Source organism: Lepeophtheirus salmonis, chromosome 7 (assembly GCF_016086655.4).
Source record: "Lepeophtheirus salmonis chromosome 7, UVic_Lsal_1.4, whole genome shotgun sequence".
NCBI classification, from domain to species: domain Eukaryota; kingdom Metazoa; phylum Arthropoda; class Copepoda; order Siphonostomatoida; family Caligidae; genus Lepeophtheirus; species Lepeophtheirus salmonis.
The window spans coordinates 10,863,734-10,889,142 of record NC_052137.2 but is presented as its reverse complement, the minus strand read 5'-3'; the positions used below and the strand labels follow the sequence as shown (position 1 = coordinate 10,889,142).

Here is a 25,409-nt window from a genome sequence, read left to right as displayed (position 1 = left end):
ATTTTTTTTTTGAAAACAACTGATCTATTCAATTGTATCTACACTTTTATAAATGAGTAGGCAGTGGTGTTGTCAAATTTACTGACTTGGGGAGAGGGGAAATAATAATAATATTTGTTTATCCATATTGCTTATGATTTAATAAAAATAAATGCGGTAAATCGATTATTTTTGGTCATCGTCAAAGACAGTGGCAAAAGAAGGGGTAGATAATATGACCTAAAGGACTCAAGGGTAACTTTATATGACCTAGACTGGTAGACTGTACAAAAAGGAAAACGAATAGTCACAACAGAGGACCGTAGAGTGTTGAAAGCAAATAGGTTAAAGATCAATTTTCATTATCTCTTAACAGACAAAAAATTATATGGGCTTCCAATAGGATGTTTAGTTGCTTGTAAACAATGTAAGGATTAGAAGTAATACTCAAGTTACCTTTAAGGGAAGCCTTCGAATTCTCCGAGACGATTCACCACCAATTTGTAACAATAGTGACAGCCTCATAAGGGGCGTTGGGTGGTGGTAGATTGAGTTGTGGAAAAATTGCATCTTAGCTTCCGTGAACCCATATTTATTAATTTTAGTGCTTTCATAATCTTAGTTTGAGTACTTTAAATCCTCCCTTGCAAATCTTTTTAGATGTTATGAACTAGCGTAGTATTGTCTAGTATAGCCAAGACCAAAGTCAGAGAAAATATTGTTCAATTTTTTAAGCAAGCCAGTGCATGCAAATTGATTTCCAAGAAATTGAATGTTCTTAAATCAACCGTTGCAATGTAATCAAGAAATATGGAGAAGTTTGTAATCGTAAAAGAACTGGCCGGCCATCAAAACTATCTCCTAACTTAAAAAAAAAAGTTGTCATGGAAGTCAAAATTAACCCCAGAACAAATATCAAGGTGATCTTAGATTATTTAGAGAAGAATGGGATTGTTATTTCACGAAGAACTATATCTAGAATGCTTCATAAAGAAGGTTATCATAAGAGACGTCCAAGAAAGACACCATTGATCAAACCTCAACGCCTTAGATCAAGATTAAATAACCCTTCTGGTCAACAGTATTGTGGTCAGATGAAACAAAAAGCAAGTTTTTTGTTCACAGCTCTACCCAGTTCGTTTGGAGCAAATCTGGAGATGATTTCTCTCCTCGTAACACAATACCTACACTAAGGCATGATGGTGGATCAAACATGCCTTGGGGCTGCTTTTGTTCCATAGGTACTGGAAGGCTCGTCAGAGTGAATGGAAAAATAACAAAAGAGATACTAATACTAATATTTAGACGAAAATTTGAGATCCTCCGCAAAATTTTTAGGTCTTTTCGCAAGATATTATTCCAACAGGACAATGACCCAAAACATTCCATCAAATTTGCATCCTAGTGGCTTCAAAAGAGTAAGATAAAGGCTTTGGACGGGTCTTCGTTCAATCTAGACCTCAATTCTATGCTGCAGAGTTTTTAATTGTAAGTCCTTGTTGGACTCAGAGTAGAATCGGGGATCGACATTGGAGTAATTCTAGCAAATGCCCTTGTTTGTATCCTTTATACAGGATTAAAACTTTAGGGAAAAAGAAATTCCCAAATATTTATACGTCTTATTTGAAGGCATTTAATGTGAATGAGACGTATAAATATTTGAGAATTTCTTTTAGCCTAAAGAGCAATAATCTTTTATGGTTCTAATGAGTCGATGATAGGGTACATCAATTGGATTGATAAGGCTCCCGTTCCCAGTTAACTTAAATTCTACATAATCTAAACTTATTGCTGGGTCTGCTTTGTGTTTCATTGTACACGAAAACCAATTACCATCTCCTCTATGAAGTCCTGTGATGACATGGTACGCTGTGTGTGTGTTTGTGGATATGAGTATTTCACTACACACCCACAGCTTTTTTCTACCCAAAATATCCAACTGGGGGTTTCGAACTTCCTCAGCTGGAAAACAGGGTAATAATAGCGTTTTTTCCACAGCCCAACCCCGACTTTCAATGCTATCATCAACTCAGAGACCATTAAATGCATTGTAAGACCCGTGAAGATTAGCGGTATATTGATGGTTCACAACACTACTTTTAACGCAATATAGGTATAACTGGAGTAATATGGGACCCTGGGTAATACAAACAGAGATGCAAAACAAAATCTATTATAAAAGGGGTCCTGTTTTTTGCAGTTGTTACCTGAATCAGTGTTAATCAAATTCCAGTGTATAATGGGCATGTTAAAAAAAAACGAAAATTAATATGGTAACCCTGATAATACGGAAAATGTTTTGAAGGAGAGAAAGAATAGTGCTCATGACCAGTGATGTAAATCCGGTTAGTTTTTTAGGTGGCACGTTTATTTGGAATTGGTAATCTGAAGAAGATTTTTTTTTTTTCCTTAACAGTTGTTATTATTATTTAATTCCTGAGTAGCGAACATCCTTTCCTAAGCAGATTCATTTTAATTCAAAACCTGATTGAATATTCGTGTGTACTCATAAAAGACGGACCGTAACCCTGAGGATTTGTTGCGTAATTTAATTGCAAGTGCTTGTTAGACTCAGAGTAGAATTGGGGTCGACATAAGAATAATTCTAGCAAATGTCCTTTTTTATTTCCCCTTCTCCTTCCTCCCTTGTCACAGCTGTCTGTAACTGATCTAATGAAAAGTCATGTGCATTATTATTTCACTCCCAACAAAAAATTCTTCAAATTGTCAGGTTTACCATCTTGATTTTCAGTTTCTTTTTTAAAATGTCCCATGTGATTGTATACAGGATTTTCATCACTACTCATGACGTTTCATTAGATCAACTACAATCAGCCGTGACAAGGGACCAACAAATATATCCTTAGCCGATTATCATAATATTAAGACAAAAATTGTTCGAAAATATTGCCAAGTTCGTGTTAAAAGGCAAGCATAACTTTCTCGAAAGGGACGAACAGAGAAAGGAGGAACCATGTTCGGTCTAGTAAAAGTGCATAAAATTGTGCAACACATGTCTTGATTATTGGCGACATTTAATTATAATTAATTATTTAAATGTATTATACTACATATGCTTAAAATAATTTATGTGTGTGTGTGATGTACGTTTTGCTTTTTCTTATCGTTTTATTTTAAGTGACTGAAAACAACAAAAAATGATATAAACCAAAAGAAAAACAAACAAAAGAACAATAACTTTTACATCTCAATTAATATCCACAAATCTATCTAATTCTTGCCCGATGCCACACTAGAGAAAACAACATCCTTCATCCAAATGCCCATAAGGACCAACAAGGGAAAATTCTAGTTATTCAAATGTTTAAATATAAAATTATGACGTTTATAACATAGACAACTAGGTAAAAGCAAAATATGAGTTATAACTTATAACCTACAAAATTTATTTAAGGGGGGTTTAAACCAGACAAGGCGGTTTGGTCTTTGACATTCCGCTGACCAAACCTTAAATGAGTCACCTATAAATAACTATTATTGATTTGTATTACTAACTATTCCATGCTATATAGAAAAGGGGATGCTTTACAAAACTTGATTTCCCTTGTATTATTAAATATATACAGGGTTCGGATGCAAAATGTCAATTATTTTAGTTTTTTATGAATAATTTTGAAATTTTTTTAAACAAAACTTTGAGAGATGATCATTGTGATCATGTTCACTTAATATGGATGCCCTCAGCAGCAATCACAGCCTCCACACGGTGGTGGAAATCCTAGCAAGAGTTTATGATGAACTTATCAGAAAAGTTGTTCCACTCCTTCACAATGTCCTCTGGCTAGGTGGCCTTGAGTCATGGCAGTATGGTGAACCTCAGGACTTTGTAGTAAGCCTCCTCGCCGATTTTCTCCCCAGCCTAAAAAAAAGGGGAGTCATCTTCTTATCGTCGGACGCCACGATAAGAAGGACCCTTGTTTGGGCCGGATGTTTTCTATGGAACATCCCCTTGATCTCTTCTGGTGATCTACCAAGTCCACGGTGAAACTCTTCTTGCCAGAGAATTTATTTACCATGGAGCCATTTGCCTTGATCCACGCACGAACTTTCTTACAACTCTGCAGTCTCCTTTCCTTCAGAGTGTCCGTCAACAGGTGGCGAGGGATCCTTGTGTAAGAGGACACCCCCAAGTCCTCCTTCACAGCCCTCCTGATTGTCCCCTCGTCCACGTCAAGCTCGTCAGAGAGGCGATTCATGGATTTTGTAGAGTCCTCCTTTATCTTCTTCTTCAGGTCCCCCAGAAACTCAAAATCCCTTTTCAAGTTGTGTCCCCTACTTCCTTCTTTCCTTGAGAGGTTTTTTCTATCCTTTTTCATCTTCGCCACTTGAAAATGAGGCTCCTGGAGCACTTCAGAATTTCCATAATCTCTGCCACATCAATTTTGGTATCCAGAAGGTCTGAGATCCTCTGCTTTTTTGCTTCATGCTCACTCATGATGAAAGATTTGAGAAATGTTTATTATTGTTTACTTATGCAGAAAGGACAGGAGATTCGGAATATACAGGAAAAAATCACAAAATATAACCATTTTAATTACATAATTAGTATTTATTAATAGTCCACATTTTGTTTCCGAACCCTGTACATATATTTAATTTCAGTTTTTTTAATTATAATTTTACTAAAGAAGAATCTCAAGCCAATCTATTGTTTGATATATCCGGATACATAGCTTCTTCTACCATTAAGTTCTTCAAAATTAAAGATTTCGAATGCACGACCTTTTTGATTTCTGGGAAAGTAGTAACTCATGGTGTTGAATTTTCTGATGAAGATCGAGATCTCATCGAACGTTTTCAATAAAGTGTTAATAGGGGTAGTCTTAAAAGGGCTTCAGATTTAACTAAATTACATACTAGTCAGCTTTACAATATGATATTCATAGCAACCAAAATTTGACGAATTTTATTGACGTCGACAAATCCATGACAATGCTATTTTTCTATTTATTAGAAACAGGAGATTCCCATCTCCCTATAAGTTGAAGTGTAAAAAAAAAATCATTTTACTAATTAGTAATTATATTACTCAAGTTGGATTAAATATTTCAATGTATCTAGTAAAAATCTCATAAATGAGATTTATAGTAGCATACACTCGGGTGAAAAAAGGTCTTTCAAAGTTCTCTTTTAAATTTTGAATTTTCATTTTGTTTCGTTTAATAAAGGATTTACTCTAAAAAAAAGTGTTTTATTCAGATCTTAAAATAATAATACATTTTGATAATATATATATATATGTATGTATAAATCTATCTCATTAATAAGTATTTTTTAAAATAACTAATAATTAAATATAAGAACTGTTATGGGAAACATTTATTAATAATCTTTTATTAGTTTGGAGATCCTAAATCTTCATGGGGGTAATATTGTGATAACCAATTAAGTTTTTTAGAAGATGATTACGACTAAGTAAGTTTTGAAATTGCAATAATATTAAGGTTTTCCAATATAAGTTTACAGAAGTTAAGAGGTCACTTATAATTTGTTATCACAGAATCACTTAGCACTCAACAATTCACAAAATCAATTTATTCAGATAACAGCAAAATATAATATGCATTGCAGACTAAAGTATGGAGAGAAAAGGCTGCATATTCATTAAGAGTCTAACATTGACTTCTACTTTTTTCCAGGAGATGTCGGCATAAATCTTGATATACATTAAGCAAACTGAAGTATTCTTAACAATGACATATTTTTATCAGAATAAGAGACGAAAAAAGTCGAAATTGGAAGGAACAGGCTTCAAGAATTTCAACAAAGGAGCTGTAGATGAGAAATGAATCCCGCATTTAATCAAATACATTTTGTTAACCTAATTGAAAACGACTCTCAGCTCTTTTTTCCTCACTGCGTAAATCATTCGGGAATTATTTCTTTTTGTGGAACTCTCTAGTTCCAAATAACTATTTATATATAATTTCAAAATAGAATATGCTTTGTAGACCAAAATATCCGGAAAAATTATCTTTATGAGTCTAGAATCATCTTGCACTTGTTTTCCAATGATAAAAGAGACTCAGTAGTAATAAAGAAATGAGGTGTGAGATTGAAGTGTCCAGGTAATATAATTATCCGTATTGACTAAAAATACTAATAATTAAATATAAGAACTGTTATGGGAAACATTTATTAATAATCTTTTATTAGTTTGGAGATCCTAAATCTTCATGGGGGTAATATTGTGATAACCAATTAAGTTTTTAGAAGATGATTACGACTAAGTAAGTTTTGAAATTGCAATAATATTAAGGTATTAATATCACAAAGTCCAAATTATAAATGGAATTTATATAAATCTGATTGCGATGAGTGATTTCTGCATTTTAAACATACATATTATATATACAGGGCACTGAACGACTCTTATTAGGAGACGAAGCAGAGTTGACTTTCAAGAATTTCAAAGAAGCTGTGGATAGAGAATGAGAACTCTCTCTGTTCCTCAATGGGTCTTTCTGTCGTTTTATGGAACTCCTTAGTTCTTATATGTAAAAGTATACGATGATTCCGTAGAAGATCTGGAGGAATTTATGTATAGACAAAGATTAATGAGATCATTAGTCACAATCACAGACCTTGACATGAAGAGGCACTTGCACAATCGACAATTCTTCCATTAAAGGAGACAAGATCCACGGAGTAAAGCACTTGTTCAAGGAATCTCGCCTTAAGAGTCGAGATCTCTTGAACATATCATTGCAATGAAGAGAGCATTAGTAGTCGTATGAATTTGAACAGGAAGAATGCGGATCCATATATCCGATTGCTACGTCATAAAGATCCATCCAAATGACCATAAATGAATTTTTTTTCCAACTCCTCCCTTTTCTCATCTCCAGCAATATAAGCATATGTGAAACTATTAAACTAGCTACATCTTAGTGTGAATGTGAAGAGGTAATTATGTAAAAAAATTACCTTGGAAGCTCCATGTTGTCAAAATTTATCTAAAAGAAATTAGCCTAGCAATCAAATATACACATCAACTCTCTCACAAAGTCTTATTTCCTCAACCTATTGAAAAAAACAAAGTCAGTATATCAATATGACAATATATCATTGAAGTTCTCTTATGGTTCGACTATAGAAGCTTTGAAGCATTACGTAAATAGCAAGGGCTCCTACAAAATCTATTTTAGGACTAAATTAATGTTGTAGGGATATGTTTAGCTCATCTAATCATCTAAATATTTTTATCGATGAAAATAGTAGCCATCAAATTATTGATTCTTCTTTAATCAACCAAGTAGGGGTGGACTTGTAATTTACTGATGTTTATATTTGTTTGTGATATAATAAAAACAAATTCTTTTATCTTATAAAGATCCTAGCTAGAAATGTATTTATATCGTGTCTGAAAGAAATGCTGATGTGTCAAGATCATGTGATATGGATTGTCTACAGCAAGAGTGCCTATGGTCATGAATTTTTAACTTATTTGAATTTTGTTGTTTCTAAATAATTGTTTGATTTATTTTCAAAAAAATATATTAAAGATATGGATAGTCAGGTTCATTCGCAAAAATGATGACATCCAAGAAATAATGAATCAGAGGAAAAAATTAAGTAAATTGTTGTAATTTTTGAATTTTGTATGGGTTTTTATGTAATATATTGATAAATATAAAGTTATAAACACAAAGATGTATTGCGTTTTTGTTTATATTGATTCAGGTGTTGGGTTATCAGAACGAATTAAATCATTCTTAGAATTCGAAAACCATTTATATTGTAAATCTTAACTTTTAGTATGTTACTAAAACAGAAATTATTCAAATGGGAATAAGGTTTGAAAATAATTTTATTTAAGGACATTGTGGAACTTTAAACGATGAATATATTAAGTTCTATAAATATATAATTGCTTATTGTATTAAAAAACATATAGAAAAGAGTGCGCTCTCCGTCCCTAGCGCCTATAGCCTATAGCCCGTATAGGCTATAGTACTCCCTGACGTCCTTGTATATAGTCACCTTGTGTTCATCTGTCATTTCACACATGATTACGTCACCTCTCTTGTGAAGTAATCTAGGAGAAACAAGGACTATAAGTAGAACCGAAGAACTACCTATGCTAATTTGCAATTGGGTCCATTGCTCTGATATAATTTACAAATTTTAAATCATAATATATCGAGGATTTTAGAAAAAGGATGAAGAACGTCATTTTAGTACTATATTTTATGTGGATTCTTTTTCCACATTTATGCATTGGACAGTTGCTACAAAATGTGACTTCCAAGATCTTGGGCTCCTTGCCTCGTTCCATGATTCCTTTGGCGTTTGGGGATTTCAATGCTGATAAATTAACCGACGTATTTGTTACAGATTCTGAGGAACGCTCCAAAATTGCCATTTTGTTTGCCATTCCCCAAACTTTAGCCTCATCTCCTTCCTCTCCTTATTTTGATGTCAAGAAATTACGAGACAAAAAGAGGGTGTGCCACTTCAACAGAGGAGTCATTCAAGGAGCTTCTTTGGGAGATTTCGATGGGGATGGATGTCTTGATGTCAATGTTCGATTTCAGGACCGTTCTCTTGTACTATGGGGGGATCGTGACCCAGAGGATGGTTCTCATGCATTGATTTGTAGTGATGAGGCACGCTCCAACGGATGGAATTTCACGGTTTTTTCAGATATTCACCCCTTAGTTATGGGTAACGTTAATGCCTCGAATGTTTACTATTGAAACGACGTTTCTAAATCATTTAATTTGTTTTTACATATAGATGAGAATGAGGACTATGTTGCTGATATATTTACAGCAATTAATAAAAATCAACCTGGATTTTTCATTTATAGCTCAGATCGAAAGTATTCACCTACGTGGAAGCCTTTGTCTGAAGATCCCTCCCTTAAAATTCACTTTCGTTCTCCTCATTCCAATGCTTATGTAGATCTGAATAATGATGGAAATGCAGATCTTTTTCTTACCACAAAGTCCGGGTTTGAAATTTGGTTGAGAGATAAGAGCGGATCATTCAAAAAAGAAAGGGAGATACCTATGGATAATTATCAGTATATAGGACAAGCATCCTTTGCAGACTTTAATCTTGATGGTTCCTTAGATATCATTGTACCAGTATGCTATGATAAAGAGTGCCTAAATGGTACAATACTAATGGGGCCTCTGAGTAAACTAACCAGAATTGGTAAGACAACTCTTAGTCCGGCACTCCAACAAGAAGATTTCGGACAATGGAAGCTAGATATCATTTCTGAAGAGGAGGATGTTCCTTATTTTGAGCTTACTGCTCGTGTTGGGGATGTAAATTTAGATGGTTATCCTGACGTGCTCATTCGACTAAAACACAAAGTATTAGGCTATACTAGAACGAACTTGCTTCTAAACTCTGAAGCCAAACCTAATTTGTTAGGAGCTATTGATAAAAATATCGATGATAATAAAAAAACGAAGTTTCATTTTTCGACCTGAGTACACAAGAGGGGCAAATGATACAATTATGGCTGCTTTCTTTGATTTTTTTGAAGATGGATCCTTAGATTTATTTACTGTAAGCAGGAAAGCAAAAGATTTAGAATTTGGAGCTTTTACAAATATGACTCAAAATAGTGATGCATATTTTATAAAAGTAATCGTTTTAACAGGTAATGCATTTTTGACTATAAATTATAATAATAGTTTTTATACTTACTCTCATTTCCGTAGGTGTCAAACCTCCATGTTCATCTTATGACTGTAAAGGAGAACCGGTTCCTTACGGTACAAGTTTTTCTGGGCAAAGTGTATGTTATAAATCTCACCGTCCTGACATAGATCAATCAGTTATATTTGTCGAATCTTGTTCATCGCAATTGACTCAAACTGCTCATAATGCACTCCAATTACCGTACACCATTTTTGGGTTAGGACTCTCTCCTAATTTTATCGATTATATGTCAGTAAGTGTTACAAATTCAACTCTGGGAAGTCAGAACCATACTTGGCCTCAAGTGAGTCATCGTTGTTTCATTTATTTTTTTCCCGAGAATTATCTTTTAATTTATTTACAGATCATCCCAAATTCTCAACTCTACGTCATTCCTTACCCTCCAAATGAACCTTACGAATGGCTCTTGAAATTATATGTAACTCCAAGTAGGAGTATAACACTCACAGGCCTTGCACTAGTGGGTACATGTGGCTTGGTTGCTCTTATTATTGGTATTCTGCATTGGAGAGACCGTCGAGCTGACTATAAAGAACGACGCGAAGAGTCTCACAGATTTCATTTTGATGCAATGTAGATTCTTTATGCTCTTATTTGTTCACTTAACGAGTGATCTAGTCAAATTAATGAATGACACATCCCTTCCTTTGTCATTAATTATGACATCTAATTATCTCAAGACCAAATATTTTTAATTATATTGCACATATTCATATTCATTCCGTTTTATTATATTTATTTCATGATAAAATACAATATATTCAAAATAAAGAGTATTCTCAGTATTACTAAGTGGTACGATATATATTATTTGCAATATAATATATAATTTTTATATATAAATATTAAACAGATAAAAGGCACATAATTCATGAATAATAAGGCAGAAGATTACTTCTTAATAAAATGGCACTAAAAAAACACGACTAAATAGATAATCCTAGCATATTTCATCGAATATTAAATGTAATTTTGGGTCAGAGAGTATAATATTTTTCATGGACTTTTTAATCCTTAGAACTGGAAGACGAGCTGTTGCATTTTCATGCCAACATTCTTTCATAATTTTAACAATTTGTTTAATAACCTATAAAATAAAAGATTAAAAGTTATTAATAAATAACAGATCTCAACCACAAAAGGAAAGTGTAACTCACTGGATCTGCTTCCCAACGAGAAAGAATTTCAGGCCGTCTGTTATCAATACAAACCACTTTTCTCATTTCATCAAATCCAGGATCTGGATTAACATCCGTATAGTAAGGAAGAGCAAATTCATTGGCTTTATTGTTTTCAGATGACCTTGTACGGCGTAAAATTTCCCAAATAACAAGAGAAAATGCATAAATATCAACCATTCGATATGATTCAAAATGATTCACATTAATACTAGGAAAAAAATGTTTAAAAAAACCCAAAGATAAATGAATATTATCTTTTAAGTAACTGCATTTACTACATACCTCATATCCAATATCTCTGGACTCATATACCGTTTTGTGCCGACACGACAATTCTGAGGAATAATTAGCTCATTATTGGCTATGGTATGAGTGACAGCTAATCCAAAATCAGCAATTACGCAAGTTCCATCCATCCTGACTAAAACATTTTTTGTTTTCATGTCCCTATGAGCTATCCCAGGCTTTCCCTAGAAACAAAAATAGAATAACATTTAACTTTTTTAACGCATTCCAAGCCACAATTTTAATTCCTTGATTCATACTTTAGTTCCAAAAATCTCAGTGTGTAGATGAACCAATCCATTCAATGTGGAAATGAGAATCTTCATACTTTCTTCAACACTAAGACTTGTTCTATTAAGATGATCATATAAAGACCCTAAAGGATGATAATGCGTCACCAACCAGAGTTGAGTGCATGAATTAACTGAAGTACAATCTGATGCAATATAGCCTAAAATATTTTCATGACGAATAAGAGTGGTTAAGTAAATATCTGTCTCTCTCTTCCATGAATCTTCATCACGAGAAAAGAAAATTTTGACAGCAACATTATCACCATTGTAAACTCCTTTCCATACCTAGAATACATAATATTTGGATTCGTGTTTGTAGGTTATTTTTCTCTTTTTATGAAACAAGGAAAATAACGAACCTCTCCATATCTTCCTTTGCCAATGCAATCTCCCAGGACAATTTGTTTTGCCAGAGTTCGCTGCACAAGAAAAGGTTGACCTGCTCCAGAGCCCGAGGTCATAGAGCGGTCGTTGAAGACTTCCCTAAGAGTGGAATCCCCTGCGGCAGTGGCTCTAAGACCCAGTTCGTCGAGATCAGCGGATCCCTCATGAAAATCTACAGGGACCCGGTGATGTCCCTTCATCCTCTTCTTGTGAGCTCTGTGCATGATAAAGAGGATGAAGGCCAGGAGAAGGAAGAACACGAGGATTGGACAGGTGATGGCAAGAATGAGTTTGGAGGGAGAGTTGCTCGCGTTTTCCGGGGAGACGGGAACGGGAAGTGGGTCTGGAGCACTAACGATAGGCACTGGGGGCAGTTCCGGCCAAACTGTTTCATTATTGCAGAGGTGACCTCGGCAGCAAGAGAATGCATATTGTCCAGAAGTCTGATACATCTCATGATGGCGCCTCCCGTCGTAGCTGGGGGTACTGCAATAAAAAATGGCATGCTCCAAATGCTTGGCACATCCCTTGTTGCGACGAACGTGCCCTTCAGAGTCACGGACGTGTGAAGTGTAGCACTGCACTGCCCCATCACAAACTCTTTCTTTTTCACACTCCGGAGTATCACATGAATAACACGAGTAGCGAACCATAATCAATCAACACAATCACTCAATATTCAGCTCGTCCATTCCCAGTTCTTTGTTTACGTAGGTACAGCTCTAATTTGAGTAGTAATGAATACTATTACTTATTACTTTTTAGTTATTAGTACTTAGTAGTATCTCAATCTGTATAGGTCGTCCAGTCTTTCATTCGCTACGTATTTCTTACTAGGATTTCTGTAGCAGTTTCAGCTATGAGATTTATGTCAATGACGTCATTCCACTTCGACATACGCACAGAAACACAGAGATAGAAACATTCACTCTTCATTCAGTCTTCACAGATCCACGCGCGTACGTACATAGGTAGCATACGTCTCTTTCTCCTTCTTTTCTTTCTATTCCCATCTTCACTTTTATATTCTTTTGACTTTACTACTAATATCACTCAATAAGTAATAGTGAATAGATTAGTGCTATTACTTAAGAACTCAAACTTACTTCCTTGCTTGTTCATTTACTTGATCACTCACTCAGACGCTTGCTTGCTTACTAGCTTTTTTCACTCTCTCTTTCTTAGAAGTATTGAATCAAGCCTCCAGCCTTCCTCTTTTTCCCTTAGAAATTTCTCTGAATGCACAATCTAAGTAGCATTTACTAACAAATAAAGTAACAACTTTGCAATGCGGATGGATCGCACATAACTTGAAAGTTGCAGTTCACTTTATTTCTAAATCATTCCCCTTGCAAGTTACAATTTGCCGCCTTCATTGAGTGTAACAGCCAAAATGGAGGGATAAAAATATTATCCCAATTTTATCTTGTCATTGGTATTGGATTTGATAAGATTATATTTGTAGAGGTTACATAAAAACCTAAATAATTTTAAAGAGAAAAACGAGAAAACTTCATTTTTTCTTCTCTTGCTATTTTCACTTTGGTAATAAGAAATTACCATTAAAATTTTCATAGATAAAAAATTACACTTAGCCCGAAATGTACTTTCATTCCGATAAAATAATAACGTAAAAAGTGTGAAGTCACTCAATTTAAAGTTTAAACAAGTACAGTAAATCTGCATTGGATCCTCTTTCATCGTTTATTTTGTAATAAGTCATGACTCATGACTTATTGTTATAATTAGTAATTTCTGGTGAAAAGGTGGATGAATATTTCTTACTTCATGAGTTTGAATCTTCCTAAGTAGTTGGAAGAGATAACTCTTAATTCAAATTCGGAGCTCCCTTTTTTGCGCCTCCAAGATAGAGGGACTGTCGTTCCGGGCTAGACCAAAAAACTGTCCTGAGATTTAACTTTGCTTAAATCAACCACGTGGTGCTCCCAATTAGATAATCAAAAAGTATCACTAATAGAATTAAAAGAAACGTTTCTTGTGTAATAAGTTAATTTTACAGAATAAGTTCTCACAAAAAGTATTTCCAGGATCTTTTTATACTACTTCTACACATATATCCCATTCATTATTATTATCTATTGGATATATGACAATCTTAAAATAATTCAAAACATTGGTTTAGCCTTGTATTTTATGATATATGAATATTTATTTTATATAATATGTTTATTGATGTAATCGAGTTGAAAATAACTTAAGTTAAGATGAGCTTTGATATTCAACATATTATAAAATATATCCTCATAAATGGGAAATATGAATTCAAAGGGAACCACTATGGTTCAAGTCCTGGCTATATATACTATTATTTTGTATTACATTTTCCATATTGTCTCCCTTTATGCCCAACCATCTTCTCATCTCATTCATTGGGTATTAGAGAGAACCCCTCTGCAATTCGAACTGTTTTTTCGATTCCTACGGATGATGATTTATCAAGAGCCTCGTTCATGTAAGTTGAATCGAGTGATTTAATATCATCAAGAACATTATAACTTAATGGCGGTAGATTAGCATTGGTATTGGTAATTGAAGGTAATAAAAGAGTGGACGAGTTTGATATTAGAGATGATTCAGTCATTGAATTTTTAATGGGTGGAAGAGGAATTCGATTAAACGTATCTTCGACTAAAGTATCTGAAAGTGAATCAATATTAATTACTATTTTTAGTATTCAACGATTTAATACAAAAAAAGAAGCCAAAATTTAAACCGCTAAAGGGTTATTAAATTATTGACTAGTATTATTCATAACTCAAGAGTCGTATATGGTGCCGGGAGAAACCATATTGATTTTTTTCTGAGGTTATTGTTTTCAAACATTAGTATACGTACAATTAATTATGTATGTATAATGTATATATTCCTCACATGCAATACGAATTATTAATTCATGAGTTTGAAGCATGTTTTGATCGATAAGTACCTATGTTACTTTAAATGGTAAAAAACAACTATAAAATCGCATTTAATTATAATTCTTATATAACAAATATGCAAGTATTATTAGATAAAATTATCTTATTTTACAGGCATATATTCAATTTGCAACTCGAGGGTTGAGGGCCAAATCTTCGTAACTCAAAAATTAGAAATGTTTAAATTTAATATTAATACTACAAAAAAGATAAATTTAGTTGAAAACACCCAAGGTTAATAGATATAAATTTCTATTAATTTTGGAAAACACCATTATTCATAATGGAAGAATGGAGAGTTTCCAAAGTCAGTTCTGTAAAATGAATATTTGAATTACAATCATTCGGCTCTCACCCCACCAACTAATCTTTGAGCCCTTGACAATAATCAAAGAAATCAAAAAAATTAGTTCTTCGATCCTATTTCATTTATAATGTGAATACATTAGGCTAAATTCAAATGCTGAATGAGCAAAATAACTACATATGAATAAAATATAGTGAACTTAAATCTCTGAAACAGTTACATATATTGTTTATATCCCAGCTGATACAAGGAAACAACCGAATTCTAATTTTTTTGTACGATTTAATTGTAATTACACTTTAATTTGTTTGCCTTTTCTGAATTGAGAAAAAAAATATCATTGATTACCTGTTTGAATGATTGGATTTTCAGGATGAGAAACGTGGTCGACTTTATCATTATTTTCACTACTTTGGATACTACTATTATCTAATATAGATCTAGAATTGTCTCTTGTATCTGGTGGAGTTACTCTAGTACTTTGACCGCATCCCATCACAACATAAAAAGTAAGAAGAAGTGTTTTAGAACAATTTTGTCTGATGAAAAGTATTTGATGTAAGAAAAATAATTCATCCATTAATCAATCCAGTCTCTCCAATTCTTTCTTTCCTTCTCCGAAAACATCTTTAAGTCCTATATGGGCGTCTTGAATAATGTAATTAATAAATTATGAGAAGTAGTCTTCTTGTTAATACCTCTTGCTCTTTCAGTCATATTTTTTGCAAAAGGAATTGAAAATGTCAATATTTATACGTACAAATTATATGTTCGATATAGTATGCACCATTCTATTTAATACATTTACAAGCCCTTCGGGTAATTACAAAGTGGAGAACATTGCACAAATTGTGAGGCGGTAAAGATCGGATGCAGGTAGTAAAAAGAGATAAATGAAAAGGATGATGGCTTGCCTGATTTCCAATACAGTATGTATATAAATATCTGAAATTACTGTTTTTTTAAATAACAAACAAAAGATATGAAATAGAGTTTTTTGAAATACAATTACAGAATCTATTTAAAAAAAAAGGTTCTACAAATATTGAACAAAAATAACGAATACAATACTACTATAGTAAAGGAAACTTCAAACGTACCAAGACGAGAAATGATTCAATTTGGACATGACAAATGTTTGAGAATCAATCACCCACTAATCGGAAATATGTATCACTGTTTTCCCTCAACACTTCTGATAAAAAGACCGCGTATATCTAAAACCATGACAACCAAGCTACTACGTACATATATACTCTATGCGTTTTACAAAAAAAAAGAAGGTTAATGCTGTGTTTCAAATCATTATAAATTCAACAGCTAGAAAGGAATGGTAACATGAAATTATTTTATAGACATGAATATTAATAGATTAATCAATCTCTCATATTAATAACTATTTATGCATATTTCTCCCACATGATGTCTACATGGATTTGCATGTACTATGTACATAATATGTAAATCGGAATCATTACACATAATTAATAAAAATAAATGAATAAAAGTACACATAATCCATAAAATTCATTTGATGTATAATAAAATAAAATATGGATACATTAATTTAAAAATATTATATAGGACAGTAAAAAAATAGATAAATACATAGTAATAATTCCTAATTATGATGTACATACGTCATGATCATCAATATTCATTAATACTACTCTGCTCATATATAAATAAGAATGTAAAAATTAAGACATCTATTTTTCAACAATTTCAATTAAAAGATCATCTCCGTTTACTTTTTGTCCTTTCTTGACTTCAATAGAGCCTACCACTCCATCCAAAGTGGCCTAAAAGAAAATAAATAAAAAACATACAATAATACAATCATCAAAATAAAACCACCGCTATGGTTATGTACCTGAACAGCCATTTCCATCTTCATAGCAGAAATGATTGCAACAACATCTCCTTTTGATACCTTATCACCAGATTTCACTTTAACATCTATAATATCTCCTTTCATTGGAGCACCAACATGACCAACATTAGTTGGATCTGCCTTCAATGCTACAATTTGTCCTTCCTTCGATGATTTATCAGTTATAAACACAGATCTATAATGATAATAACATTGTGTCAAAAACTAAGCTCCTAGTTTCATAATGAAACTCCATCCATGTGCAAATAATATTTCATGCTCATTTCGAATAAATAAAAATTTTAAAATATCACCCGTCTCTACATTTGTAATAAATTTTTACGAAATACCAAATAATAACAATTGATACTAAAATTAAAATTATATTGCGTCTAAAATGTGAAACTAAATTGACTGAAAATATCTATAATCTACATTTATAATGTATATATGGTTTTAAGTGAATTTATAAAGTGTATTACCTTAATTGACCGTTGAGCTCGAAAAATACTTCTCTCTGACCTTCACTATTAAGATCAGCGGAACAAGCAAGGGTCTTAATTGCCAATGTTTTCCCTCGTTCAATGGTTACTTCAAATTCTTCAGCAATTTTGGGACCAATCAAAAAGTGTCGAGTATTGAATTTATCAACAGGTCCATATTGATTTCTGAAGGTAAAGAAATCTTCAGCTACTTTTGGGTACATAGCTGCACTCATTACATCTAATTCTGAAATGCCATCACCAAATTTAAGTTTTAGCTTCTCTTGAAGATCATCAAAATCAATTGGATCAAGTTCTACGCCCGGCCTTCCTTCTACCACAGGACCACCTTTAATTACATTGGACCTGAAGGGTTCAGGAAATCCTCCATAAGGTTGCCCAATATAGCCCTGGAGAAATTCAATCACAGATTGAGGAAATGAGAGCTCAGATGCTCTCTCTTCAACTTCCTTTCTACTTAAGTTATTTTGCACCATGAACTGGGCCAAGTCCCCAACGATCTTGGAAGATGGAGTTACTTTAACAATATCCCCTAATATTTGATTTGCTTGTGCGTATTTCTTTTTAACATCCATGAATTGGTCACCCAAACCAAGGGAAAATGCTTGAAATTGTAAATTAGTATATTGTCCTCCAGGTATTTCATGTTCAAATACGTCAGAACTTCCAGATCTCATAGTTTTTGTGCACTCAAATGGTCCGTAGAGTGTTCGAGTTTGCTCCCAAAATGAAGAATATCTACTTATATCGTCCATAACTGCACCTTTGACTTCTTGAGGTGACCCTGTTAAACTAGCAACAAATGCACCCATCGATGGTTGAGAAGTCATTCCAGACATTGAATCAACCGCAACGTCAACAATATCAGCGCCTGCTTTTGCGCAATTAATCATGGACGCAACTCCAGCACCAGAGGTGTCATGTGTATGTATATGAATAGGAATATCTGGATATTTTTGACGAAGAGCGTCAATTAAAATAGTTGCTGCTTGAGGTTTCAGAAGTCCTGCCATATCTTTAATACAGAGCACGTGAATTCCTGCTTTGACAAGTTCATCAGCAAGTTTCAAATAATATTTAAGGTCATATTTTGTTTTTGAAGGATCTGTTACATCTCCAGTATAAGATATGGCCCCTTCAATGACACCACCAGCTTTGCCAACAGCATCTACCCCCAAAATCAAATTTGGTAGATAGTTGAGAGAGTCGAATATTCGGAAAACATCCATACCCGTCTTAACTGCCAAATCACAAAACCTTTAAATATAATTAGATCGTATTAAGACATAGTAATTATACGTTTACAAATATACGATTCCAAATATATTTAAAACCATATGATAAAATATGAAATAAACTTGGAATGATACTTACTTATAAATGACATTATCTGGGTAAGAAGTATAACCAACTGCATTAGCGCCTCTGAGAAGCATTTGGAAGGGAATATTGGGTACTAATGCTCTCATTTGCTGTAATCTTTCCCATGGGCACTCATGGAGGAATCTCATGGATACGTCGAATGTAGCTCCTCCCCAATTTTCAAGAGAATACAACTGATTTGGAAATTTTTGAGCAACAAAAGGAGATATCTTTAAAAGATCAAAGGTACGGACACGAGTTGCAAGAAGCGATTGATGGGCATCTCTAAAGGTAGTATCCGTTAATAATGTTCCTTTGTGGTTTCTAACTGCTTTTGCAAATGCTTCAGGACCTTCCCTTTTGAGCAAATCTCTTAATCCCGGAGGAGGAGTTTCTAGATCAAGAAAGAAAAATAAAATCATTTTCAATTCAGTTTAAAAAGTGTACCAACCAATAGGAAAATGAGGAACTTGAACGTCGATTTCTGCAGGTGGAATATCTGTTACAATTGGAGTACTCGGTCCGTTTACAATGACATTTCCGAGGTAGTTTAGAAGCTTTTGAGCACGATTTTGAGAGGGTACAAATTGAAACAATTGAGGATTGTCATCAATAAACCAGGTATCCACAGCGGCATTTACAAAATCTGGATGTTGGAGAACATTTAGAACAAATGGAATGTTGGTCTATGAAAAAAAAAAGTATGTGAAAGCTTATTTAAGTCAAACAAGTTATTCAAGGGTGCCTATATTATACCTTAACTCCTCGAATTCTAAATTCTTTGAGAGACCGACTGAGCTTACTACACGTAGCTTCCAATGTTGAAGCTCTTGCAATAACCTTTACCAATAAAGAATCATAGTATGGTGATATAATTGCTCCAGCAAAGGCACTCGCACTATCCAATCTAATACCCATTCCTTCGCCAGATCTAAATACTTCAATTCTTCCTGTATCAGGTTGAAAATTTTTGGCAGGATCTTCTGTAGTTAATCTACATTGTATGGCATAACCATGATGCTGAATACTTTCTTGGTTTAAATTCAAATCTGGAAGGGAATGACCTTCTTCAACTTTTATTTGAGTTTGAACAAGATCTACACATGTTATTTCTTCAGTGACAGTATGTTCAACCTAAAAATATAGTAAAACATAGATTAATTATAATTAAAATATTTCTTAATTCGATGACTAATATAATTAAAATTGCGAATTACCTGCAATCTAGCATTCACTTCCATGAAAAAATGCTGACCCGTTGAAGGCTCGACCAAAAATTCAACAGTTCCTGCGTTAGAATACCCGACATGCTTACAAAGGTGAACTGCATCGTCTAGAATTTTTTGACGGATAACAGGATCCAAATTGGGTGCAGGTGCAATTTCAACAACTTTTTGATGCCTTCTTTGAACAGAACAATCTCTTTCAAACAAGTGCACAGTATTTCCGTATTTATCTCCCATGATTTGTACTTCAATGTGTCTAGGATGCTGAACATAGCGTTCAATAAAAATTGAACCATTACCAAATGCCTTTATTGCTTCAGAATGAGCACGCTCAAATTGTCCTGGAACATCTTCAAGCTTCGTAACAACTCTCATACCTATCAACAGATCAAGGTTTATAATAAAGTATACTTAGATAATCATTAAAAAATTACCTCTTCCTCCACCACCAAAAGCAGCCTTTAAGATGACTGGAACACCATGTTTCTTGCAAAATTCATAGGCTTCCTCAGCCTCTGTTAAAGCAGAATCTGTTCCTGGAATTATAGGTAAATTTGCATCGATTGCAGTTTGTCGAGCTGCCACTTTGTCTCCCATTCTTGCCATTACTTTTGCACTTGGTCCTATAAATTTGATTCCACCTTCTTCGCAAGCTGCAGCAAAATCTGACCTTTCCGATAAAAATCCGTACCCAGGATGAATTGCATCAACATTATTGGCTTTGGCAATTTCTATAATCTCAGGAATATTTAAGTAAGCAGCGACAGGATCCATTCCTTGTCCGATAAGATACCCTTCATCTGCCTTAAGACGATGAATTTGCATTTTATCTTGCTCAGAAAATATAGCTACAGATCGAATACCCATTTCTGTACATGCTCGAAAAACTCGAACAGCAATTTCACCTGCATAATAAATATTAAAAATTACCATTTATGATTATTGACAACTACTATCTCAATTTACCTCGATTTGCAACAAGGATACTCCTAATTGGTTTAATGACAGGTGTATTCCCCGTAGAATATCCTCTAGACGAACGGTTATTTAAAGAATGAATTCTTCGTCCGGATATATTAATACCGGAATAGCTCCTCGATAGTATCATTTTAAATTATTTCAAAAAGTAGTTCACTTAGGTTGAAAATAAAGGCAATTCTATAGTAAATACGGAACACAATCCAACGGAAGGATACAAAAGTCTGAAACATATTTAAAAAAATTAATGACGTTTAATGTTTTATAAGTTTGATTGATTTGCGAAAAATGAATAAAAATACACTAATAAATTTAAAGAGGAACTGTCTCCACTTTCCACATTATAAACATAAACTATGAAGAAAAAAAACAACTTACTTGTAATAAAAATGATTATCATATTGGGTTTGAAACTTGAGTCTCACAATAAGCAGCACAATGAACAAAACATACATACAGTACATATAATATGTGTATAGAATGCTTAGTTTTACTATATTCTGCCTTTTTTCTTAGATGAGTAAATTAATATCATACTCATAGATAATGCTTTCCTCTATTCATGACTAGTAAAATTAAATTTAAGGAAATACTATACAAAAGAGTTCGTCTATCTAGTGTATCTTTATATAGTATTTTGAACAAATTGCTAGTTATTTAAGAGTTAATCTTATGATTAATGTAAATATGAAGAATTAGAAATGGAAAGAGCAAATATATCGTTAATTATTTCGTACTTATTACCTTATTAATAATAAAGTATCTCAAAGCACAAAATTACTTATTAAACATTCCTTCTACGTAGTTGTAGCAATGTTAGAACTAACTCCATTCATCAACACTATACATGCTTTCCAATATTTTATTTATAGAACTTCTCAACAGACAATGCATGATAAATATACTTCAACTCTCTCATATAAAACTGTCTACACTCTTAACAATTATACATTCAGTAAAATAAAAATCTCTAAGTGTCTTGGGTTTGGATACCAGTAGTAATGGGCAAAGCATCGAAAAAGTAGAAGGGCGGCATTTGTCATCCACCCAAATTCAGTGACTAAAACTCCATAGCCTATGTATAACTATAGTTTTTCTTAGTAGTATGACTACTAGCAGAAATGAGTTTATTATTTAAATTCAATGAATTGATTTACTTGTCGATTTTCTAAAATTTCAAAACCCACAACTTTTGCTTAATATGTAGTTTTTTTAATATAAAATATATACTTTACTCTGTATGTATGTTACTACAGCTCGCGAACAAAGACTTTAATAAAATACAACTAATACATTATACATCTTTTTTGGTACTCCCATTATCTAGACTCTATTTATGAGACGATGTCCTTCTTTGATATTAGGTTAGTCAAAGCAAGAAATAAGTAAATGGGGTAGAAATGCTGCCACATTAAATAAAAAAAAAAGTATGGTGTACCTACCTATTTTCTTAGATAGTCTTATACGCTTCCTATTGGGTACCTATAAGCGTATAGAAGGGGATGGTGTTAGAAGTTTTTCGAAAAAAAAACAAAAAAACAAAAAAAAAACTCAATAAGCAGGAATTTACAAACACAAAAAAAATTAAAGCTAGAGCTTACATGGATCTGTAATTGTTACAGTCCGTTTTTTGAAATCTCAACAAATTATCTAATTATTTAACACTTTTTAGGAACCTAATATAGTATTTTTTTTGTATACAAAGTTTTAAAGTTGTGTTAGACTAATATTGACTATTTAGATTTATTAACGAGCAATTGAGGAGTAATCTACCTAGAAATACTTCTACAGATAGTACATACTTTCATCACATGATCCGTTTATTAAAAGAGAAAGAAATCTTGTCATATATATATATATAACCAAGGTTGTAACTTTTTCGGTAAAGTAGTTGCGGTTCTTAAACCGCTAGAACCGGAACCAACAAAGTAGAACCAAGATCGCAATATATTGCTTATCAGTCTTAGTTCTTGTGCTTTTGTTCCTAAATAGAATTTATAATAATAAAGAAAATACAAAATATATATTATAAAAAATAAATTAGTTTAAATCAATAAGTCAATTCCCTGAGTTTTTTTTTGTTGTTGTTTGTTTGATTGCAGCGTTTTCCAATGATTTTTTACGTCGCCAGGGTGATACAGTTGTATCTGAGTTTCAAATACCTAAGGACTTCTTATGGATTTGTAATAGTTGTTTTAGGCACCAGACGGTGTAAATAAAACAGGGAAGAGGTAGTTGGGTATATTATTGACTCAGGTCCACTACTAAGCTTAACGGACCCCTATAATAACTTTACTATGCCAAGACCCCCCTCCTACACTGATACATTTTTAGCTGAGCCCCCCTTTATACGAATGATGTGTTCTATGTCTATGTAGACTGAAAGCAATTCTCAATTATACATCCCCACTAGCCTCCCATCACGGCCCCCACTTTGAAAACTATTGTCGTAAACAACCTTAGTTTTTGGGGCCCTGCTGGAACTTGAGGAACCACGCACTCTACGTGTAAGGTAGCTGTTTGCATCTAATATCCTTTCCTGAAACCTCTTGTTTTAAGTGCCTTCTACCAAACTCAGCCTGTATAAAAAAGATCCGAGACTAGAATCTAGACCGACAGAACCGCTGAGCCTGAACCGGGCACAACTTTGAATATAACTAGTAACCAAATAATTCAAAATCCAGCATTTGAATATCTTTAAATCTCGTTCGTACTGACTTAAGAATTACGCACTAATTTTAAATATCCAACTACCATAATCAATATAATGATAAATATTAATAAGGATAACTTTTTTGGATAATCCTTAGTAGAGGTTATTGGTCAAATATTAATAACCTTAGCCATGCTCCATAGGTAACATGTTGGTTTATTCCTTTTGATAGAATCATGGACAACTCAAATGTCACATTTATTTGAGATATGATATGAATTGATTGGATGAGTAGTGTTACTTGTTAGTATAAAAAAGAGGGGAAGTGAAAACCATGCACAAGACATCTGATAAAATATTAGGAAAATTGTAGTACTTACCCTCAATTTCGGTGGTATTTATAATTATCCATATGCTTGAAATTACAAGGTTATGAATTATTTATTACTATTAAAAAGTCAAAGTGTATCGTAGACACTAAAAAAGATAATGTCGCAGTAAGTAAATGGCTTGCCTCTTCTACCAATTATTGTTCACCAACTGAAGAGTAATTACTCTTCAATCATAAATTTAAGCCAGATCCAAAGGAGGGTACGAAAAACAGGTTCTTCCAATTTCTGTGATGAAAACAGTATTATAGTCTATAGAAACTAATAGTAAAGAAACACTTTAAAGAAATAATCATGTGAATTTATTTTTTTACCCTCGCTATCCTAACTTTGTTTTGGTACAAGAAGTGCGCTCGAAGTTTTTAACCCTAAAAATCGTCAACATACAAATAATATAGATTTATTTTATAGTACAATATGTCGGAATAGTTTACAAATATAATCTATAGATCTAAGTAACATTAAATTGTATGTTCATACAGGACCATATAATAGGTAGAAAAAGAAGCAATACACATTATTAATGTAAATAGATCCTTTAGCCAATGAAAAGTTTATTTAACCAATAAAAACCTTTATCCTCTTTACCATTACTTGCTGACCTAGATATCACTTAGTATACTAATACTTATAATTATTTAATATTATATTAAATTATACTATATAATTTCTTTAATCTCGAATATCAACCCTGGGAACACTGAAATGATTAATGTATAATATGGAACGATACCAAGAAGGCTTCCGCAGGGGGTGGGCTGGATGGGCTGTTGCCTTCTCCCCCCTCCCAAATGAAGGAACATTTGCTTTTTACTAGAAATAATTTTCGTCATTGGTGCAAGTTATGCAGCAGAACAATTAATTTATTTTTGAAATTTTTTTTTATGAATACCTGTAGATTTTTGAAATTTTTTTCGAAAAAATTTAACATTTGAAATTTTTTTCAATAATTTAATTTTCTGTGAATAGTTATGGAATTTTTGTTTTTTTTCCCGAAAAATTTAATTTTAAAAATTTTTTATAAAAATTCCAACCCCCTCCAAAAAAAAAAATCATGATCATAATTATATATATAATCTTGCGGGCGTCCTTGATACCTTTCTTTCGCGGGCACATTTTATTTTGACTCAAGTGCAAAATAATTTTATCATATCAATATCAGTAAAATTTAACGGTTCATATCTTAGCCAATTTTTTTAATAATTTAATTTATTTTTGTAGAAGGTTTGACTATTAAACAATTATTATTTCAATGAACTGTATATATTATTTATTTAACACAATGGCGTGTATATGTTTGGAACGGACCAACAGGCTATTTATTATTAAAAAAATTTCCTACAATAATCTTCAAA

The 25,409-nt window shown here is 33.0% G+C and overlaps 4 protein-coding genes across 14 annotated transcripts; 1 reads left to right on the top strand and 3 right to left on the bottom strand.

The window, feature by feature from the left end:
• The first annotated feature begins 7,977 nt into the window (after positions 1-7,977).
• On the top strand, positions 7,978-10,466 carry LOC121121177 (T-cell immunomodulatory protein). The gene is given in 5 exon segments (XM_071890236.1): positions 7,978-8,667; positions 8,740-9,442; positions 9,444-9,619; positions 9,681-9,964; positions 10,025-10,466. Coding segments are annotated over 5 exon segments (1,902 nt in total). The 5' UTR covers positions 7,978-8,162; the 3' UTR covers positions 10,259-10,466.
• sax (type I BMP receptor saxophone) lies at positions 10,391-12,741 on the bottom strand. Its single transcript, XM_040716045.2, has 6 exons — positions 12,600-12,741; positions 11,800-12,546; positions 11,408-11,725; positions 11,145-11,332; positions 10,839-11,070; positions 10,391-10,768 (listed from the first exon to the last, which is right to left on the bottom strand). Exons 2-6 carry the CDS (start codon positions 12,475-12,477, stop codon positions 10,622-10,624), a joined length of 1,563 nt encoding a protein of 520 aa, XP_040571979.1. The 5' UTR covers positions 12,478-12,546; positions 12,600-12,741; the 3' UTR covers positions 10,391-10,621.
• A 1,217-nt stretch (positions 12,742-13,958) lies between these two features.
• LOC121122203 (uncharacterized) lies at positions 13,959-16,327 on the bottom strand. The gene is made up of 4 exons (XM_040717203.2): positions 16,171-16,327; positions 15,831-16,015; positions 15,419-15,718; positions 13,959-14,482 (listed from the first exon to the last, which is right to left on the bottom strand). The coding sequence occupies exons 3-4, from the start codon at positions 15,648-15,650 to the stop codon at positions 14,208-14,210; spliced, it is 507 nt and encodes a 168-aa protein (XP_040573137.1). The 5' UTR covers positions 15,651-15,718; positions 15,831-16,015; positions 16,171-16,327; the 3' UTR covers positions 13,959-14,207.
• Positions 16,328-16,434: 107 nt separating this feature from the next.
• PCB (Pyruvate carboxylase) lies at positions 16,435-24,526 on the bottom strand. Of its 11 annotated transcripts, none has more exons than XM_071890231.1 (13): positions 24,369-24,526; positions 24,180-24,282; positions 24,046-24,080; positions 22,815-22,996; positions 21,001-21,236; positions 20,469-20,939; positions 20,026-20,411; positions 19,565-19,942; positions 19,260-19,494; positions 18,821-19,202; positions 17,426-18,703; positions 16,944-17,139; positions 16,435-16,872 (listed from the first exon to the last, which is right to left on the bottom strand). In XM_071890231.1, the coding sequence occupies exons 5-13, from the start codon at positions 21,140-21,142 to the stop codon at positions 16,780-16,782; spliced, it is 3,561 nt and encodes a 1,186-aa protein (XP_071746332.1). In that variant the 5' UTR covers positions 21,143-21,236; positions 22,815-22,996; positions 24,046-24,080; positions 24,180-24,282; positions 24,369-24,526; the 3' UTR covers positions 16,435-16,779. The 11 variants fall into 11 exon arrangements, with proteins under 11 accessions (XP_071746332.1, XP_071746328.1, XP_071746327.1 ...); XM_071890227.1 differs by lacking the exon at positions 24,369-24,526 and adding an exon at positions 22,455-22,494 and having other exon boundaries at positions 24,180-24,348; XM_071890226.1 differs by lacking the exon at positions 22,815-22,996 and having other exon boundaries at positions 24,369-24,434.
• Between the last annotated feature and the right edge of the window lie 883 nt (positions 24,527-25,409).